At 43.5% G+C, this 22478-nt stretch overlaps 1 protein-coding gene across 1 annotated transcript in view; it reads left to right on the forward strand.

Moving 5' to 3' along the window:
- The first annotated feature begins 2568 nt into the window (after positions 1 to 2568).
- Positions 2569 to 22478, forward strand: part of TMPRSS7 (transmembrane serine protease 7) — a 28685-nt gene continuing 8775 nt past the window's right edge. The window contains exons 1-11 of the mRNA XM_066621273.1: positions 2569 to 2619; positions 3836 to 4028; positions 6493 to 6623; positions 7060 to 7127; positions 7371 to 7564; positions 9756 to 9794; positions 11756 to 11984; positions 12587 to 12717; positions 15838 to 15950; positions 20703 to 20809; positions 22326 to 22462. Of these exons, the coding sequence (XP_066477370.1) occupies positions 2569 to 2619; positions 3836 to 4028; positions 6493 to 6623; positions 7060 to 7127; positions 7371 to 7564; positions 9756 to 9794; positions 11756 to 11984; positions 12587 to 12717; positions 15838 to 15950; positions 20703 to 20809; positions 22326 to 22462 (1393 nt within the window). The remainder of the gene's footprint in view (positions 2620 to 3835; positions 4029 to 6492; positions 6624 to 7059; positions 7128 to 7370; positions 7565 to 9755; positions 9795 to 11755; positions 11985 to 12586; positions 12718 to 15837; positions 15951 to 20702; positions 20810 to 22325; positions 22463 to 22478) is intronic.

Here is a 22478-nt window from a genome sequence, read left to right on the forward strand (position 1 = left end):
GAGGCAAAAATGTTAGCTAATAGAAACAGTTGTCTCTTCTGTGGCCTTAAAATGTCACAGGGAGATGAATGGATGATTAGCTGGGGTTATATGCTTAACTACCCTTTCTTTTTCCGTTGCAAATCATACAGCATGCAACATGCTAACTACTTTTTTCTGTCTGCAGAGGATCAGTTCACTTGCCCTATTATTTCACTCACTGAAATTGCTTTATTCCAGAAGCTTTGCTAATGACACATCTTATTTTGAGCCTGGATACATAAGAATCCTGAAAGACCATCTTTAATTACTGCAAATCACCTTTTCAAAATAGAATTTAATCAATGAATTTCAATTAAAAGCCAGACGTTAGATCAACACAAAAATCTTTAATTCATTGACAGCCAAAAGAGTCGCACATGTGAAAGGTCAGTGCGCCTGAACTCTGAAGGTGAGGAATGTCCCTTAGAAACTGCATTGAATGCTATTGGGAGAAGCCAGTTGTCCATGTGAAATCTGTGACTTGGCTATCAGCTGTCTAGAACTTTCTGTCTCTCATATGGCTCTTGTTTGGAAACATTTCTCCTGGCACCAGCTAGGACCAGAACAGGTTGCACAGAATGATCTTTGCTACTAGTCAGTCAAACAAATGCCACAGCATCCTCTGGTGGTTATGAGTTCTGACACAGACAACACATGTTGAGAAGCAGGCTTCTTTCCAAGGATAGCTGAACACTTGTCACCAAGAAAGCATTCTTTTGTCTTTTGTCTTCAGGGATCTTTCCCCATTTCTGAAAACTGAGACGATGAGGAGTTTTCTTCACTTGACTTTATTATCAGAACTTGGCTAATTTATCTTTTTTTCCTAGACAGCAGGCTGCTTCACATGGGATCAGACTCCTGTATATCTCCAACCCAATGTAGAACATCAAATGTGATCTGATTATATGGTTCAATACTTTCCCCAAGCCCTCACTGCTCTGTGCTGCTGGTAGAGGCTGCTCTGCCTCTTGCTGAGATGTTTTATCTGGGAAGGAGGCAGGAAACCTCCCAGGGGCCTGTACAAGTAGTTACTACATAGCTACGTTTTGGCAACAAACAACCACATAAGACTGTGGTCCAACCAGACTCACCGGGCTAGCTTCCTTCCCTGCCAGCTCAACTGACTAACCAGTGTTTTCTGTGCTTTCTACTGCACGTGCACCAGCTAGCTCCTTTCTTCCTACTTTCCTGATCCTGGGTACACATTTGTGTGGATGACAGTACCTGGGTTCATTTTGACAAATCAATAATCCATGCATACTGTACACAGACTGTCCCTGAGTACCCAGCTAAAACAGTTTAATGTGTGAATAGTCCTTGTGTGAGAATCCCCAGGTCTTCTTTCAGTACTGTTTTGAGCATGCCCCCAGAAAGAAGGGGTAACTATTAAAGCCCTTAGTTTTAATTAGTTGGGCACCCCAGTCCTAAGCCCACAGCTGCATCCTATAGGGCTGGGGCAGGTGCCAGATTCTCCTAGGGGTAAGGGAATGTTTGTTACCTTAACCCAAGTAGAGGTGCTGCAGACCCAATGAGTCTCCTTGAGTAACTGGATATCTGCCTCTTCTGAGAAGCAAGAAATGCATCACTCAGTAAGAGCAAAGACCATAGATGTCAAGAAGCAAAATCCACCTGTGTGCAGAATTTGGTGTACAGAACCCATTTCACAGTAATGTGTTACCCAACAACCATTCCCCTTGCAGCATCTGGTGTATTTGCTTCAAATTTTTTCTTCCCTTAGCAGTGGTTCTCAAACTTTTTACCCCAGGACCCACTCTTGAGAATTTTTATCTGTTGGGACCCACCGGAAGTGATGTCATTAATCTGGAAGTGATGTCATGGCTGGAAGTGACATCATCAAGCAGGAAAATTTTTTTTGACAATCCTAGGCTGCCATTCTATCCAAACTTAATCAGGAATAAGCCCCATTTATTAACATTGTTTAAAGCATATACATTGTAGCCTGTTAAAAGTACAGATCTCCCCAAATGTAGTCACATACCATGTTGGCATCAAGCCTAATATACTAAAAGGAAATTACTGGAATGAACGGGAACCCACCTGAAATTGGCTTGCAACCCAGCTGGTGGGTCCCGACCCACAGTTGGAGAAACAGTGCCCTACAGTATTCTGATCTGGAATATCTGCTTTTAGCTGCAATTCCATGCACAATTGTATGAGTGTGAACCCCAATGAACTGGATGGGACTTGCTTTCAAGTAAACGGGCATAGCATTGGGCTGTTGTTGCAGAGGAGCCTGATGCTGTTATCAGTTGTAAAGTGTAAACAAGGAAAATAATCACGTAGGAAAGAATTTCTGTATACAAATTTGGAGCCTTGGCAATAATAATCTTCACAACAACAGAAGAACAGGGCAGATGAAATTACCAATGGAAAAACTTGGATGTAAATTGATGCTTGCCCCGGCAAGCCTGCTTAGACAGTGTTACCTGTCCTTCTTGACACACAACTCCTAACAGTCCTTAGCAAGAGTTTTTGTAGCACTTGCTTTGAGTTTTATTATTATTATTTTTAATTAACTATCCTAAAATGGATGAACAAACCAGTGACAAGCCAGCTAAACCAGAAGATGAATTAAGCGTAAGTAAGGCACTTATTTAAGGGCACTGAAATATTATGCTTGACTCCACACCAATATGTGCAGTTCGTCATCTATTTGTTTTGCTTGCACATTATGAAACCTGTTTCTTGAAACTAACTGCTGCTGTAAATACTGCTGTTGATATGTTCAGCTGAAATGTGATGTGCATTTATTTACGCACAATGGATGGGAATCAATGTCAGCATGTGATAGTTTATGGCAGTCGATCAGTGACAGAAGTGTATTTCAGTTAAATGAATTTCATTCTTGGGCGGGGAGAAAAGGAGAAGTAAAATGGTAAATCTAAATATAGTCAGCATTTGGCTGGTTGACATAGTAACAGCTTTCCTGGAGAGCTGGCATCTTCAGGCATCTGGTAAAAAGGATTTAAATAATTTAGTGTTCTGTGATACTTACGTTGTTTTATTAGCACAAATGGATTCTACAGTGCAAAAGCACAAATTGGCATGAGAGAAAGAGGCAATGTTTGTTAAGAATAAATGTTAATGAACATTCTTGACAAACATCAATCTGGTATATTTAAACCACAACTGTGAACACTCTCAGCTCATAAGCAAAATGGAGAATCCTGTTGAATACATACTGGTTGTGCATTGCCCACCCAATTAGTTAGGATGAGAAGCAAGACATGCAAGAGATGTTATACATTAGATTTGAGAGTCTGCAGAGTATCTTAAACCGTGGTTCACAAACCTTTTAGTGGGACCCACTTTTTAGAATGATAATCTCTCAGGACCCACTGGAAGTGATGTCATAGCTGGAAGTGACCAGTTTAGGCTTTCAACCTAAGCTGTGATCAGCCAAAGTCTCCTTACACAACACGCTCATGCTGTTATTTTGCATGGCTTGGAATTCAAACATTCCAGCTCGGAAGTCAAAACAGAATGCAGATCTCTGGTGACCTCCCTGGTTCCACAGGATACAGCGCAGGAGGGTTAAGATTGTGCTGCCCATAGGGAGTAAGGCTCATTTAAAAGAAAACAAGCCTAGGATTTTGCAGGATAGCACAAACTGCTGATTGACCGTTGGTGGAGATCTGCTGATCCACTCGTGAGGCTGAATATTGTAAAAAGAGCAGGCGTATCCTTCAAGTATGTTCTGAATATGTTTGCTTTCAATGGAAAATGCAGATACGAACTAAAAGCTGCTGTGAATGTGTCTTTGTTGGAGTGATTGTTTTTGTCTTTGATTAAGGTATCAAATGTATCAGTTCAAACAGCAGATTCAGAAGACCAGTGGGAAAGGCTTGCAAGAAAACTCAGCAGGAAATTAAAGAGGGAAGCGGAAAAAAAGTCTGTCTGGAATTTTCAAAATAAAATCATTCTCTTTACCGTGGTCCTCTTCATTATAGGAGTTATAACCTGGACACTGCTGTGGCTTTTTATTGGTGAGTTTCTGCACTCATTGTGGACATGGACTGGGGTTTGAAGGTTTCTCCAGACCTACCTATAAAGAGTCTTCATACTGCTTTCTTTCCAGAGTAATACCAAGGTTGCTGCGTATATTGCTTTAGCAAAAGGAAGTTTTACAGAAGTCCAGACAGACTTCCTCGCACCCCACCCCGCCCATATCAGAGGATGTGCCTGCTGAAATGTATCTCCTAAGGAGAAAGGGAAAACTTGTTCTTCAGGATCATAGAAGATGAATCTTCAGCAGGCTGGGGAAAAAATTACTTTGGGTCTCTGATGTAGTTGTTCTACCTTGTTCCGTGACTAAGAGCCAAATCAAAACTGGATAGGAAGGTGCAGTGACAGAGAGGTTTTTGTTGTTGTTGTCATCATCGTCGTTTATCTATGGTTATGCACCCATAGTTTCAGAGGGAGAGAGCATTCTCCACGATCTGATCTCCTTCTTACTCGGCTGTCCATCATCACCACATGAAAACATAGTGTGTCTAGATGTGTAAGCAACCTTTGAGATTTCTTCCTACAATAGGTTTTTGTTTAGTTTTGCTTTGAGATTGGGTGATTTAATTATTTTTCTAGCTGTGCCTCTCTCACCACAAATTAATAAGAAGTTGCAATGTCTTATGTGAGTAAAGACAGACCAAAAGACATTTTTAAAAGGGCAAATGGCACAGCTATATTTTATACTGGAATATTCAACATGAGAGAAGAATGCTGGGTGTTGTGAGCACCAAGGCATAGGAGACCGAATGTGTACACCTGTGGGCCAGGCAAAAATGGATTAACAGTGTCACATCTGGGAGAAAACTGACCTGCTACAGTAATTCTTGGGCTTGTGGATCCGCTTACCATGAAGGAGTGTAGAGGAGTGCAACGACATAGCAGCAGGACTGCAGCAGCGAGTTTTGGTCTACATGCAGGGCACTTTCCATTCTAGTGTGAGCCTAAATACAATGATACTAATCTCCCACAATGGTTTTCTACACTTAAAAATTTTAGAGAGACTTGGGAGTGTGTGTGGTTTTCTGTATTGCTATATCTAGCTGCCAGCACTGGGCAGGCAGGTAGACCTGAGCTCTGCATTGGAAAGACTGGTAAACCTGGGCTCCAAAGACTATTCCTGCTTTTGCCACTTCCTCCTGCCTGTTTTGTCCCCATTCTATCCACCCCCACTCCACCCCACCACTCTGTTTCCCCCCCTTTTGCGAAGGGGCCGAAAATAAACTTTGTACCCCCTGATAAAATTCCTCTCAAAGGCCCTGGTGAAGACTTATTAGCTAGTTTCTGTGAGTCCAGCCACATGTTCCCTACTTCCACTTTCTGAAGCAAATTGCAGCTGTTTTCAAGGTGTTTTGTTTTTTTTAAATAAGAGGAGTTTGGATACTTAAATGAATAAATATCTCCATGCGGCTGTAAAATCTTTTTAAAATGTAGATTATGTGGCTATAGCATGAAGGGAGGCGTGAGACTGACAGCAGTTCCATCATTCAGCTTTGAACACTTGTTGAGTGTGCCAGACAATTTACAAGGTCAGGCTCACATCAAGGTGAAGAATATTCCACTGAAATTATTGAGGATGTTGGACATCCAATCTTATCCATGGGATATACTGCTGGACCTCGATACACCATCTGTCAGTGCATCCCATTGCCCACCTTCACAGCCACCTCTCTGACGGTCTGAGGAATGTGGCCACTGATGCAAAGGCCATGCAGACCACCTGTCAGCATGTCATGGTGGCAGTGGGTGAGGATTGGGAGAAGATTGGGGCAGGGATTTGGTCAAACTGCGGACAGGCTAGGCACATAGGAGACCAGGGAATGGCTGAAGAGGTAAGTACAAAGGGTCTTTATTGACCTCTCCTGACTGACCTGGTCCCAGCCGGTCTGCAGGATGCAGAAAAGGCTGTGGCAACATTCCTGCACTGTGCAGTCTGTGCACTGTGCAGCCTAAATATGATTGGGCCAGTGATTCCCAAACATTTTAGAACTGGGGTCCACTTTTTAAAATAATGCTGTCAGGACCCACCTAGGTTAAAAATAGGAGATCTACGAGATCTCGTAGAAGGAAATATTTATTTATTTCTAAATAATAATAATCAGAAAAATGACCTTCAAACATTTATCTCCCTGTATTTACACATGCTTACAAACTTCAGGAGCTCAGCTCCTTGCAGGGCAATTAGCAACTACAGTATCTGATTCTTGAATAGCCTCAAGGCTTGAGGAAATTAGTTATCTGATCTTTCCCTCACCCTTTGACGACCCACTAAAAATCAAGTCATGACCACAGTTTGGGAAACGCTAGATTGGGCCATGAGCCTTCCTTTTGTCCTACTTCTCCTGTTTCTAGAAATAACTGTTATCTTAAAATTGTTTTCTACATTTGTTGCCATAACGAAAGCTGCAGAAGAAAAAAGTAACCTTTTCTCATTGTGTTTTACAGTTCAGGCAGAAAGCAAAGATGCCTTGTATTTTGTGGGATTATTTCGAGTTGCCAACATTGAGTTTCTCCCAGAGTATCGGCAGAAGGAATCTAGGGAGTTTCGCTCTGTAGCACAGAATGTACAGCAAGTGGTAAGAAGGAAAACAACATGCTGTGTTATGTGTGAACTGTACAGAATCAAGGGGATAGTCAGCAAATTGTTCTGTACAGTAACAACAATGGGAAAAACCAAATATAGAGTTTTCGGTTAGCAAAATGCTTGCAGTCAACCCAGTGCAGTGCAAAGGTAACAATATCTCAGTCTCTGAGGAGTTAAGCAAAAGTCAAGGTAGATGAGTGTTCCAGCATTGAAGTAGAGTGCACATATTTAAAAAAAATCTTAATTAAATAGAATAAATGTGTTCACAAACCTGCAGGATTCTCTTGCGTAGGTGGAAGGAAGTTACATGTTGGTGCCTTCTATTTTTCCTCTGACAATAAGTGCATAGAATTGTGTAATGGAGGGTGGGTGGGTTGAGGCAGGAGTCTGCAGAACTGTGAAACCATTCTGTGAATTTTGTCTTTCAGATGAACCTGGTCTACACAAAATCTGCTTTCTCCAAATTTTATAAGCAATCCATTGTCTCCGACGTCAGGTGGGACATGTTTTGTATTTCTTTTTGGGCTGTGGTTCTTAGAAAGAAATGATCTCTTTACCACCTGTGTGCAAAAGATAGTTTTTCTTGTTGAAACCCCTCTCATGTCACACATGCCAAAATCCCTGCCCAGAAAGCACTCCTGTGCCTGAGAATCTTTTCGAACGCATGAGAAAAGCTGTAGATAAGCAGTGGAAAGATAAGAAACACTAAGATGTAACTTGCTTGTGTATCTGACTTCAGTAACAACAACAACGGGGGTCTCCTTGTCCATTTCTGGATTGTGTTTGTGGTGTCACAGGCGAAAAGCCAAATCTTTTGTGAAGATTGTGTAGCTGCTATTTTAAAGAACTCGATTCAGACAAGTACCACCAATCGTACCTCAGTAGGAAGTCTTCAAGGCCTTGCCGTTGATATGGACTCCATTGTGCTAAGTGGTAAGTCTTTCAGCTACACCTTTCAGTACATCACCATCACATCTGCCATGTTCATTCTGTATCCAAAGAGTGGCCGCTTGATACTTAAAGAGCATGATGATGTAATGATAAAGGTTATTGGAAATGTTTGATGGAAGCTGAGCAGATGTTAACATATTGAGTCAGTAAAAGCATTAGAGCAGTAGTTCTCACAACATTTAGACCGGGACCCACTTTGCAGAATGACAATCTGTCCAGGACCCACCGGAAGTGATGTCATCAACCTGGAAGTTATGTCATGGCCAGAAGTGACATCATCAAGCAGGAAGTGACATCGCTTTTCTCACCTAGTAGTTCATAAACTGCAAATGACAAGAGAAAATAGTCCAGCTCAGTAGCTTGTTTCAATTCTCACCGCACCCCCCCCCCATCTCTACCAAGCATCCCACCTGTTCACTGTATTAAAGGGAGAGTATCTCATGGTGTTTTATTAGCTTGGGTTGGGTTATTTCTCAGCCATTTTCCATTAGCAAAGTATAAGGAGAAAAACCCATTTAAATCATGACACATATTTAAACCTATTTAAACCTTCCCCATTTCAGGGATCTGCTGAGGTTTAAGTGCCTGGAGGGGGGTGGGAAGGGCAGAGCTGAGCTGGATGCAAGTGGGGGGAGAGGGGGCTGGATCACAGGGCAGAGCTTGGGCTGGAAGGAGGTGGTGAAAGAGAAAGCAAAACAAACAAACCTGCCCCCCCCCATTTACAGGGAGAGGCTGCAGCCCACCTCCAGACAATCCAGCAGGGCTCCCTGAGACACTCAGCAGCCACACTCACTCCTGGGCGCCTGTGCAAGTCGCCCTTTTGCTCTTGGGAGGAGCTTTGACTACACACAGGCAAGCTGAGGCAAAGGCAGTTCCAGCTTCCAAGATAGTGCTTCCTGCCTAATTTGCCAGCCTCCAAGATGGCCACACAGATACAGAGCATGCTTAGGCAAAGGCAGTTCCAGCTTCCAAGATGGCGCTGGCTGCCTAATTTGCCAGTTTCCAAGCTGGCCGCCTGCATCTTTCCGCGAACCACCTGACCTCAGTTCGTGACCCACCAAGTGGGTCCCGACCCACAGTTTGAGAAACCCTGCATTAGAGGACTGGAAGACCTTGCAAACCCAAGAAGCTTAGAACCACCAAATGCTGAATATATCCAATCTCTAACTCATAGGCCAGCGGTTCCTGAAGTCCTACTCAGACTTTGGGAACATGGTGTTTGCGGGGGTGGAGCAGGGGAGGTCCTGACAGTGCCACAGCAATTGTGGCGCCACAGGGACCCAGGGGTTTTTATACTTACCTGGGGGGTTGCTCTGGCCTCCAACAGGCTTACAGTCCCGTCTGCAAGCCTCCCCATGACTGCTCAGAGCTCTGTTTGCCTATGGGCAAATGTTTATTTATATGTTTACTTATTACATATTATATCCAACTGGATTTTCAAACTGGTTTATAGTAAAATACACACATAATTCCACTTTGACAGGCAGATGCAGAGCACCAAGTCATGACGGGAAAGTGAAGATCTGCTCTCCTTGTCCATTCATCCAGCCTTTTCCTGTGTATACAAATTTCCTGGAGTATACAAATACTCCAGATCTCAGGCAAATTGATCAGCATGGCAAGGAAGAGCTTCATGGGAATATGAGAGGTGTAACAGATCTCTAGTGCTCCTTAATCTCAGCATACTGCTTCCCAATGCTCACCAAGTTGCAGGATGAACCAGGATTGAGCCCTACAGGGAGATCTCTATGTGCAGATGTCACGCAACCATGAGCGGAAGGGTTGTGTCTCTATTTTTTATATAGTCTCTATTTTGAGTCTCTATTTTTTATCTATTGGCTACCTGGTGGAGTCACCATGACTTGGCTTTTTCCCCCTATGGATACTGTGGTAATGTGAATGCTTTGATATGTAAGGAGATTGGGGATGAGGCCAATGGACATGATTGCATTTACCATGCGCAATCCTCCTATATAATCAAACTTCTTAATAAATCAGTTTGCGGTGGCATCAGCAGCTCCTCCAGAATATTCCTTGGTGAATCAGCTCTTATTTTCAATTTGTGATGCAGTGGCTTAAACACTGAAATATAGTATTAACTTCTTATAGCATCTGCTGAAGTAATTTATGTTTATGGTAGGATTCATTTCTGTGTGTTTTCCTTCCAATGCAGTTGGGCTCCGATCAGATTATTCTTCAACAACAGGAACAGGTATGTTATTGAGTTTGTCATCCTTAAAACACTTTCTCATTCACTTCATTTTAAAAGGGATCTCCATTTCTCACATTTTGGGTGCTATAAGAATTGAATTTTACCTGTGTCTGTATATGTGTGTCTTCACTGTGTATCTTGTAAATGGTTCAAGGTCATAATGGGGACACTTTCCGAGTAACCCTTTAGTGACTGTAATAGACTCAAGTCGAGTCCCCCTCCCCCCTTTAAAAGCCAACCGTGGAAAAAACAGGGCTGCTGCCAGGGAATGTGTGTGTAACAGAGTTCTCTTTACTCAATCCCCTGCTGTCCCCATTCATCTGTAAAGAGGGCAAAAGGGGTGGGAGGGAGTGAGAAAACCAGTACAGAAGCAGCGAGAGGGAGGAGGAGGATCACAAGCAGCAGCTGGGAGTTTACCAGGATGACCAGATCCTTGGCAGCCCTACTCACAAGTAGTTCCACTGCAGCTGGTCATTCAATGAGGGTTGCCCCACCCCTCCTCCTGCCCTCCCTCAACCAATGGAAGTAGGAGAATGCCCATCCTTTGTCCAATTATCATTCTTTCCTTACTATCAAAAACAGGAAAAAAGGGCCCAGTCTGACCTCCCCCTCCTGCTCACATTAACCCTTTCCTGCCTCCCGGCTGGAACTTTCCTACTGCTCACCTGTAAGAATGCTTACCCCACAAGGTTTTCCACACTGCAAAAACAGTAAGCAAGCAACCCAGACACAGGGAGACTTGATTCAGCATGCATGGGAATGAGTGCCAAGTCGGGGGGGGGGGTGGGCCCTGACTCGAGTCTTTTTCAGAGTCTTCTATGCACATGACTCACGAGTCCCCCAAATCACACATTTTCATGACTCAAGTCTGAGTCACTGACTCAAGTTCCCAACTCTGGCCCCTGCTGTAAATCCAGGACAGTTCCCCTTCTGTACTCCTTTGGTACTTTGTAAACAAAGTTTGTAAGATTGTAACTTACAGGGTGGAATTTATACTTTATTGTACAACACCTGCAAGGGTGGCATCAAGGGCATCAGAGGACAGTAACAAGGAGAATCAGCTGTGATTCAGTATTAGCTACCAGCTAATAGTTATTCCTTCTGTATTTCTTTCATGAATTATTCTATAGGTGACAGTGAATGGCAGCTGTCAAACCCTTCCTATTGGGAAATGGGGAGAATCTGTGGTGGTTGACTGGTACCAGGCATTCAAGGGATCTGCCTAGCTGGTGAACCCTCTGATGGATCCTTGGCCCAGTCTGACCTGGCTGATTCTTGATGCCACCCTTGTAGTTGTTGTTCAGTAAAGTATAAATTCTAGCCTGTACATTACAATCTTACAAACAAAGTATGAAAGGAGTACAGCAGGGAATGATCACATTATTTGTTCCTCTTTTTCCACAACTAATCTGAAAACATATAGTAAGTTTTGTGACTCATATTTTTATAATGCAATTTTCATGCACTCATATTTTTAAAATGCAATTGTGGCTCTTGCACCTCAAATTACAAGAATATCTGAAACTATTGAGTGTTGGGAGAACAAACAGAAGGAAATATTTCTTTACCTAACATGTAATTAATCTGTGGAACTCCTTGCCACCCCTGTGGCTAGGTGATGTGGTGATGGCACCTGGCCTAGATGCTTTTATTAGGGGATTGGACAGATTTATGGATAAAAGGTCCATCACAGTTTACAAGCCACTCAACCTCCTCATTTTAGAAGTTGGCTATATTCTGTACTCTCTGGGATATCCTGTAACTGTGGGTTACTGGAAGCTGGATAAGCCTGATCTGGCATGGCTTTTCTTATGTCTTATGTATGTTCATTGAAAGTGTTCACATTTTATTGGTGACATTACAAAAAATTCTTTCATTTCTTTGAAAAGCTTCATTTCTGCCTTTTTGTGACAATAATCCCAGTGTCACAGATCATTATTTGAAATGGATTGTCTCTGCAGGTACAAACTGTATACATGATCTGCATGGAGATCGGCTGCATCAGCACTTTCCTTTGGACATTTTGGTAACATCAGGGAGGATGATCTGCTACTTCAAACTAATTGCATTGGTCGGTCACTTAATTCGCCTCTCTGTGGCTTCTATTCAGATTGAAGCGGATAACTGCATCACTGATTCATTGACCATTTATGACTCCCTGATGCCAATCAAAAGTAAGATACTGTATCGGTAGGTATGCCTTTTCAGTAAAATTTTGATTTTAAGTTGGGGAAAAAGTTAGAAATAATGCCACTGCCACCAATACCATCCCTCCCAGCTCCTTCCCATCCCCATTCTTTGTCTTCCCAGCCCCGTTATACCTCCTCCCCACCTCCTTCCAACCCCCTGCAGCAACTTACTGGCACTGATAGGCATTCCTGGTCTGGTGGCAGGTGGACCCAGCCATTTGCTGTTTGCTCACAGCCACACCATGCCAAATGGCTTGTTGCCTTTTGCTATCAAGGCTATAATGCTGGGATATTTCATTGGTTTTATGGATATGTTTTATTGTTGTTCTTATATATTTTGCCTTATATCCTCTTGGTTGTTTTTTTTTTTAACCGTATTTTAATTGTTGTTAGCAATGTTTGAATGTTATGAATTGTCTGTGTGTTCTTAGTTGTTTTTCATTTTAATTGTTATGTATTGTCTTATGTACCTTTTAAATGCTTGTATATTTTATATGCTTTGTAAGCCACCTGGGTGAAAAGCAAGCTAAAAACAGAATAAAAATATGTAGATTTCCATACATATGAACAAGACCACTTCAAAATTAAATCAATTTGTTACAGAATTTGTGAACCAACCAACTCAGTGCTATCTTTTGTTTCTACCAATAATTTGATGCTGGTGACACTGAAGTCTACCAAAGTGGAAGAAGTGAAGAAATTTCATGGCTACTTTGAGGTCATTCCACAAGAAAGTAAGCATCATTTTTAAAAGTTAGGGCTCTCATTACAGCCCCATAATTAAAGTTCTGCCTCTGAAAAGAACAAGGCATGATGTTTACCCTTTCTGTAACCTTTTTGCTATTTATCTAACTCTTTGTCAATCAGCAGCCCAGTTTCACTTCTTCCTGCTTGATTGTTTCTGCTTCTTTGTGTCTCTGCACCTCCAGGATTCTGGAGTAAAAACCTCAAATCATGCAATGTAACCTCTTCAAGTGGAAAACGTCTTGAGATAATCTTGGTGGTCCTTTATCTCCCTAATACTTAAAACCATCAGGGTCTCTCTCCATTTGTCAGTCGTTATAGACATAGCAAATGTGCTTCTACTCCACGATACCAGTAGGCGGAGCTGTTGTCATACATACACAATATTATAAGGAATAAGATGTTTGAAAATATGTACTGCATTGTTTCTCAAACTGTGGGTCAGGACCCACTAGGTGGATTGCAAGCGAATTTCAGGTGGGTCCCCATTCGTTTTAATATTGTATTTTTAATATATTTGACTTGATGCTACCATGGTATGTGGCTGCATTTAGGAAATTTTTCAGACCTGTATTTTTAACAAGCTGCTATGTATATTCTTTTAACATTGACAGTAAATGGGACTTACTTCCTGGGTAAGTGTGGGTAGGATTGCAGCTTAGGAATTGTCAAAAAATTTCCTGCTTGATGATGTCACTTCCAGTCATGACATCACTTCCACTGGGTCCTGACAGATTCTCATTCTAAAAGTAGATCCCGGTGCTATATGTGTGAGAACCACTGATGTACTGTATTATTTCATTCAGCATTCAATTGATAGTTGAATAGTGCAAAACTCTTCCTAGCTTTTTCAGAGCAGATACATTCCGGAATAATAGAGAACATTTAGCTGGGAAGGGTTTATAATTTTTTCCCCTCTGTTTCGTGAGTTCATTTAGTCAATCTCTCTCTCCCTCTCTCTCTCACACACACACACACACACGCACGCACGCACGCACGCACACACACGCACACAGAGAGAGAGAGAGAGAGAGAGAGAGAGAGAGAGAGAGAGAGAGAGAGAGAGAAACTGCTCTTTTCCTATGGTAATAGAAAGTCTGTGGTTTCTACTTTTTGTATCCCTGAAGGATTTCTTTTCTTTTGATTTTGAAACTCCAACTCCATTCTTTTTCACTAGAATGATATAAATCTTTCACAAACCCAACCTGTTAGTTTGGCAAGAAACTTTAAATACAGGTATCTAAAAGCAGCCCATCCAGTGAGGAGTGTTGTTTTTCTCCAGTAAGCCCCATGAAATAAATAGGACTTATACAAAAGTATAATTGTGTTCTCTATAAAGCCCTGTACAGTGTTCTGTGTAACACGCTGAGTCACAGTATGTAGAATGAGGAAAGTAGAGGCTGCAGGTCACATCTGGCCCCCTACCCAGGGCTTCTGTGCTACCCCCTATCCTGACCTGACAAGTTAACACCTTGCATAGTGCATGAGACTCTACTTCTGAATTCAGCAGGCTCCTGGTGCACCAGAGATGATTGCATTATCACAGAGCTGCAGGTGTTGCTTGTCTTTCTTAGGTCATCTTCTGCTCTTGCAAGAACAGGCTACAACTTTTTCCATCTTGTACAACTAGTAGCCCAGTCCTAAAGCTGGCGGCTCCAATGGGTACACCGGTACCAAGACAGCTACCACTGCATCCAGTGGCATTGCCAAGGCCGCCAGAGGTCACCTCACCCCTTCCCCTGGGGAAAGCCCCAAGCCCTGCAATGGAGCTTCTCAAGTCTGTGCTGGTGCATTCCAGGCTGACAAAATATTTTGCCTTCCAGCCCAACACAGTATTCAGAATCACGTGGAGCAGAGCTCCACTGGTCCCACCCCCCTCCCCTGGTTCCTCCCCCTGCCCCACTCTCCCCTACCAATTCCTCCTACCCCCTGCTCCAATACTAACTGCTAGCCAGTGCTACTGGAGGGCTGGCTGACCTTCCAAGCAGTGCTGAGGTTCAGTGCCAACTGGGCCTGGCCCAGCGTAGGTAGTCCTTCCTCTCCAGATGTCACAGATGTGTCTTATGGCACTTCTGTGACACCCAGTGCCAGCACTGGAGCTCAGCACCAGTTCTGCTACTGTTTAGGATTGGGCCCTAGGTTCTCTGGTTTAGTAGTAACATCATGGCAGTTACTACTGAGGGAGGAGGATGGGACAGCCTCCAGGTAGTTTAGTCAGGGAAATCAAGGCTTCTAGAATCTGGGATGAAAGATCATGAATCTGGAATGAAGATCATGGATGTGCTTGAGCAAGGTAATCTAATGGTCAGAAATAGATGAGCTGCCCAATCCTATCCCCTTCCACTTTCTGCCATGCAGCTGTGATGATGGAGCATGTGCAGCATGCAGTGGTGGTGGTGGTGGGGGGGGGTGATCAGATAGCTGAGAGACAAGTAAAAATATTTTTTACTCACTGTCTGGTAGGCTGCCTAGTTGTCAGTGGGTCTTCTGGACATACGGCAGCTATTTTGCTATTTTGCTAGTGTAGTTCCAAGGAGAGGAAGGGGGTGGTTCTGGGATGGGAAAGAGTGATAGAATCCAATGTGCTTGACTACCATTGAGATCCCTTCCTGCCTTTGAACCACCTTCTGATTTGGCCCATTCCCCTCCCCAGTCCTCCCGGAAACTGCTCCCTCTACCACCTTATTTGCACCAGTGGAGTGTCTGGGCCGTTCTGGTGCGTACATGGAGCCTCTGGTGGAACACAACACACACAACAGCAATTTGACACACACAACAATAGCATACAACAGCAGCACAGTGGCAGTGTGACAGCATAATCACAAGGTGACTTATGGCAATGGATCACTAGATCTACTGCTATAAATGGCCCACAAGATTGAACAGTAAAAGGTGTACTGACTTTATTATTGCTTGTAGAGAATTTTCATTGATTAGTGTTCTGTCATTGGCTGCATTTGTCATCTGCTATTTTTCTGGTTCCTCTCAAATGCTTTTTTTCTCATAAAGCAAACCTGTAATCATTATACAGGAATGAATAGCTTTTCTCTTGGCACTGATTCTTGGTTTCTAAATGGTCTAACAATACCGTATTTTCTCTCTCTTGACAGAATGTGGCAAAGCTATACTATCATTAGGAAGTCCTGAGTTTGAAGGGAGTATCATGAGTCCATATTATCCAAGCTATTACCCTCCAAAATGCATTTGTGCATGGAATTTTCAGGTAATAGGTCTTTTATATAATACGTTCTAGATGGTTCAGATGCTTGGTAATTGAGGTTGCTGCAGGTTTTCATAGACTGGACCACCTCAGACTATAGTTGGGGAATCATTACCTGAATATTGTTCCATGTAAGACAACTCCAGTCTGATTTGTACGTGGAATATAAGCCTCGCTCAGGTGTTCAGATCATGTGACTTGGTGTCTGTAGATTGGGGGAGGAAGTGCTGTGCCGTAGTCTTCACATGTTTATCCAAAGCCCCACACATATTCTTGATCTACCATGCAATCAGTATCCTTGCCTTTCCAGGGTTCCTGATCGCTAGAGGTGTTTGTTTTTGTTAAAAACACATAAAAATACAAAACACAGCATTTTGGTGTGGAAGATATTTTCCAGAAATGAAAATATACTACTTTTCCAGTTAGAAATAACACAGTGGCTGCATCTGCTGGCACTATATCATCTCTACCACCTACCTAGAACACGTTTCAAACCCTACTGATCACATGTCAAGACCCCTCTGTGTATATAGCTGTACATGTGTGTACATTCAGGCATTTGGAAGACTGTGTATAGATCTACGGGTGGTCTATCAAATTCTATAAAATTTGAATACCTTAACAGGGCTACAGTCTGTTTAAAGGCTAGCCTTCCATTCCATCTAATCTACTGCTATTCATTTTCTATGTGCAAGATTTTTTTTTTTTTTTAGGTGGGGAGTATTCAGTCATACAACCCGCCACCAAAATCCTGAAGTGAAACAGTTTCAGAGGTCCTCATCAGTTATTGGTAATTCTTCCCAATATGGTAGAACAAGCATCTGAGAACATCTTCTGTGGCTTTGAGATACGATCCAAGCATTATTATTTCCAACAATTGGGCCTGAATATGTAGTGCCTACAGAGCACTTCTGAGGTTCTTCGTTTCTGGGCAGAGAGCCATATACTTCCTAAGGAATGTGGTGTTCTTTGATCAGAGCAGGCAGACATATTGGGAACGCCTTAAGAGAAAAAAAAAATACAGACATCTTCCAGCAGTACACAGATGCTGATGCTCTAATGTACTACAATGGTACTTTTCAAGAGTCTCCATGCTGCTCAAGCTTACAGTCAGACTCAAATGGGGTCTTATCGGAGGCGTTGCTAAGGGGGGGGGCGGTGCACTTAGTTTTGCAGAGAGCCTCCCTGCAGCATGCAAGCAGCTCCTCCCCCTCCCCTTGGGAGCCATTTGCCTCTGTTTAGCCTCACCGCAGTGTGCAACTGGCTCCTCCCCTCCCCTTTGGAGCCATGTGAGCAGGGAGGGGGGAACGGAGGCGAATGGCTCCCAAGGGGAGGGGGAGGAGCCGCTTGCACGCTGCAGGGAGGCTCTCTGCAAACCTTAGTGCGCCGCCCCCTTCTAGCAACGCCGGTGGGTCTTAGGCATTGAATTTGAATCATGCACCATTTATCCAGTGGCCAAGATAATCTCAGTGACCCTTTCTGCCTCTTTGTGCTGTTTGCTTATCTTTCCTTCCAGCAGGATGTGTCCAGGAGACAGACCACACATATGAGACAATTTCACACATGCATCTACATCACTTGATTACTTAGGGCCTAATCCTATCCAATTTTCCAGTGCCGGTGCAGCTGTGGCAATGGTGTATGCACTACTTCCTGTGTTGGGGAGGCAGTCACAGAGGCCTCCTCATGGTATGGGAACATTTGTTCCCTTACCTCTGGGCTGCATTACAGCTGCACCGGTGCTAGAAAATTGGATAGGATTGGGCCCTTAATGTCTTGCAAATGTAACTGGCTGTAGGGAAAAGCATTTATTCAAGGTGATATGGATAGTTTGCTTGTGGAGATGGATCTGCAATGACTCATTAACACATGTCTGTTATCACTGGATGTTGCAGTGTGCTGAGTGCATGTTTGAATGCGCCATCCACTTTGAGCCATTGTGTACATAATCAAAAGTCTATCCATGTCTACTGGGTCCCTTTGGGGAGAAGGGCGGGATTAAAAAAAAATAAAGTTTATTATTACTCAGCAATTCATTGTACTGAGTTCAATATAGCTTACTCCCAGATGCGTATTATAGGATTGTAACCCAAAAGATGTACAAGCATGTATGAGCATGGGTACAGCAGTTCTCAAACTGTGGGTCCAGGACCCACCAGTGGGTTGTTACCCAATTTTTGGTGGTCTGAGAAACTGACAAGGCAGATTTGGCTATGTGCATCCCAGGTTAAATATCACATGCCTGATCTCGTCTGATATCAGAAGCTAAGCAGGGTCAGGCCTGGTTAGTACTTGGATGGGAGACCGCCTGGAAATACCGGGTGCTGTAGGCTTATACCATAGTCTTTTGAGACTGAAGGTTGCCAACCATGATGTGGGGGAGCACTACTGCCCAATCACCTTTATAGCCACACCCCTTGGCATTTATAAATCAGGCAGCAGCCTCTAGGGCTTCTAAAAAGTTGGAGAACCACTGGGTTAGTATATTTGTGGGAAAACAACCTGGAATCTTGACGGACTTCTACAACCTTGGTGTTGGTGATTCCCTTTCTTTCATTCCTTGTCTACTTTTCAAAGAGGTTCTCTATTCAGATTGCTCATAGGAACCACTAGATAAATGTAGTTTTATTCTTCCCACTGTGTTTTTTGTCCTATTGTAGAGGAGTTTCACAACTACACTTCAGTGTGCTTGGTGTCAGTTGCAAACAGGGCTCTTTCTCTCTCTGATGAGATGAAGTTGCAAGTCTCTGAGCTCTTTGAACTCCACACAAAGCCGGAATGTCTTCCCCCCTTTTTTTCTGGTCAGCTAGCTGCAGTGGGAGATGAAAGGGTTCCTTGTGAGGGGGTGGAAACATGCACCTGTTCTTGGCCTCTGCCAGCCTGACCTTTCTCACCAGGCTCCTATGAGCTGGCAGTGGAGCTGTGGCAACCACTGTATCTCCTTGTAGTCTGGTACAGGGAGAGGAGAAACATCTTCTTAGATAAGTACATCTCACTGAGATTAATTTATAAACAGTGAGAGATGCTAGCTTATAAACCAACCATCGGATCTCATAGCTCTTTCTCTTTTTCACAGCTGTATCAGAGCTTATTCAGCAAAAAAAAATGAAAAAAAAATGAATGCATTCTGTGCCTGCTCAGAGACACTCTTTTTAATGCTTCAGTTGTAGGAGGGAAAGTAGGGAGCCCTTAATGAAATCATTCTGACCCTTCACATATTTAGCCAAATCAACTCCTCCACCAGTATTTGCAAAAAAAGTAGCTAAGGGCGCAATCCAAACCTCCGCTGGAGCAGGCAAGCCAGGAGGCTTGCGCTGCATCCAACGTGGGTTTCTGGCCAGCAGCGGCTCAGCCAGAGGCAAGGGGAAACTCTTCCCCTTACCCCTGGGTAAGGGCTGCTGGCCCCAATGGATCTTCTTGGACCTGCGCCATCTCTGGAGGTGGCGCAAGTCAAGGACAGCAGAGTGGCTTAAAGCTGCTCCATTCTCCCCGGGGATGGGGGTTGGGATCCGGCATAACTGCTGGGTCCCAGCCCACCCTCGGCTCCCCGCACGCCCACCCCTGAGGCCGCCCATTGCCCACCCTCCCCCTCCCAGAAACACCCCCCTCCCGCCTCCTCCCCGCACCCCCATGCCTACCTTTGCCACTTGTGTTGGCACGGGCGCGCCAACACAAGCAGCGCCAAGGAAGCCGCTGCGGAGGCTTCCGCCAGCCTCTGTGCGTTGGCACATCTACATGCGCCGACGCAGCTTCCTCCCATGGAGGCGCAAACGCGCTTTACGGCTGGTCCAAGCGACTTGGGCCGGCATAAGGCGCCTTTTGGATTGTGCCCTAAGGGGCTCATCACAAACAGTAAGGGGACTTGACACCCTGATTTGAGCACTGTTTTATGTTACTAACATCACCAAAATGGCAATACCATTTTGTGTTCGATGACCATGGTGATATCAAGATTAGATTATTGTAACACACTCTACGTGGGGCTGCCCCTGATCCAGAAGCTACAGCTAGTGCAGAATGCGGTGACGTATGTAGTTGCTGGAGGTTAGTGGTTTGACTCTGTCACGCCGCTGCTCCAGTGGCTGCACTGGCTGCCCATTCGTTTCCGGGCTGAATTCAATGTGCTGGTTTTGACCTTTAAAGCCCTAAACAGCTTGGGACCAGCGGATTTGAGAGACCGCCTTCTTCCATATAGTCCGGTTCATTCTCTGAGGTCATCAGAAGGGGCCCTGTTGGTTGTGCCATCATTGAAAGTGGTGAAGGGGGTGGCGGCCAGAAACAGGGTCTTTTTGGTGGTGGCACCTGCACTATGGAATTCCCTCCCCTTTCAATTGAGGACAGCTTCCTCATTATTAACATTCTGGCGGGGCCTGAAGACTTTTTTATTCAGGAAAGCCTTCGAGGCCTTATAAGCGCTGCTTTTATAAATTATGCCTTTTATTGTGTGCTTTCAATCTGTTGTTGATATGTATTTCATCTTTGTTTTAATTGTTTTTTATTGTTTTTTTTATTTTTAATGTTTATTTGTGTTTTACTTTGTATTTTAAATTTGATTGTTAGCTGCCTTGGGTGCTCTTCGGGGAGAAAGGCGGAATACAAATCTATTAAATAAATAAATACCAAACAGCGTTCTGGATAGCCATGGTGGCACTTATGATATCCTGGCTTGTACACTTAAACACTATTAAAGTTGAAAACTGAATAGTTCTCACTTGTCAAAAGTATATATTGTGTTTCTCCCCCCCCCCCCCACAGTCTCCCCAGAAGAATCTTGGTATAGCGCTGAAATTTCATAACTATACTATCAGTGAAAAGAGCATTAAAGGTTGTGAGCATGGATGGTGGAAAATTAATGACCATATGTAAGTATATGAATGTAGATTATTCAGATTATTATGCAGATCATTCAGATATTCAGCTGAATATGCACATTTATACCCTAAATAATGAGACCTCAGGAGCACCTTCAAGCATACAACATTAAATGAAATACTGAATCACATTTAAAAGGTCATTTGTGGAAGTATAATTTCAACGGTACAGTTACTTACTGCACAAAATGATGCATAAAGTTTGAACTAGATGGAACAGTTGTGTCAAATAAACAATGCCATGAAGCATTTGGAGGGTTGCAATCGCTCACCTTGTAACTTCTCTGCCATGTCATGACACTCTCTTGACCAGGCCTCACCTCACTTCCTCTCCCTCCCCATGTCTTTCAGAAATTGAGTGCACTCTGTTGCCACGCCACTCTCTTTCCCTCCTCTTTTTCCAACTGACCTGGAAGGAACTGTAGAATTATATTGTAGCAGTACACATTGATTGGCTTCCACTGGGTGGGAACAGGAGAGCAACTTTGGCTCAGTAGCCCAGTTCTCTTATCTGCTAGGTTCTTGAAAGTGGATCTCATTTTGCATGTGAGGGTTACAATGGGTGCCAGCTCTTGACAAGTTGAAAACCACTGCCATAAACTGGTTTATCAGAGACATTTGTGCAGCTGTATTGTTCACTGAGAGGACTAGCAATGGTTTCCAGAAAAACTGAACTACTTCCATGAGTTTCTTTGTACCTGTACTTGTGTTGTTGTTTTTCTGTTTGTTTTTTACAGGTATTTCTATACCGCCTTTCTTGGTCCTCAGATTTCTCTTTAGACTTTATTCAAGGTGGTTTACATAGGCAGGCAATTTAAATCCCTGTAGGGATTTTTACAATTTGAAAGAAGGTTTCTATCTTTCAAGAAACCACAACATTCAGATGTTTCTTTCTGATCTGGTTTCATATTCTGGCCTCCATCCTCCCATGCTCAGAGCAGATGGAATAGCTCGGCTCAGCTTGTCAGCTGCTTCAAGGTCGTACGGTGCTGGTGGCCTCGAACTGGCGACCTTCGGATGTTATCTTCAGGCAAATGGAGGCTCAACCCTCTAGACCAGACCTCCTGCCCTGTTTCTCTATCAGTGACTCTCATGGTGCCTAGCAAGTTGCTTTTGAAATTGAGGGGACTTTCAAAAGTAGTCTGTGTGTGGCACAGGGTACAATTGTGTTTGAAGAAAAGTCTTGGCCTTGTTTGTGCCTAGATAGGAGGGCTACCTGGAAGCTCCATGTAAGCTGACTTTGGCTCTTTAACATAAGAAAGGAAGAATACAAAATATGCAGAATATAAGGATATAAAAGAATAAGAATATAAAAGAATATGCAGTTTCCTGCAAAATAAATGCAGCAATCATGGGGTATTTCTTACTGTCATGTGAGGTTTTAACATAAGACTCTGAAAAATGTTGGTCATTTCTAAGAGATAAGCACACAAGGGCTACAGCTCTCCTTGGTCAGTGATGATGAAAGATGCGCCACTTTGCAAGTTAACATACATTCATCTTGCAGGTACTGTGGTTATTACATGGATCATCAGACAATATTCCGGGTCGCAAGCTTTGTAGTTAACGTTGAGTTTCAATGCAGCTCCAAGTGTTCAGAGCGGCCACTTCTGGTGGAATATGGAAGCTACAACCTCAGCCAACGTGAGCCTGATTTTAA

Source organism: Tiliqua scincoides, chromosome 3 (genome assembly GCF_035046505.1).
Source record: "Tiliqua scincoides isolate rTilSci1 chromosome 3, rTilSci1.hap2, whole genome shotgun sequence".
NCBI lineage: Eukaryota > Metazoa > Chordata > Lepidosauria > Squamata > Scincidae > Tiliqua > Tiliqua scincoides.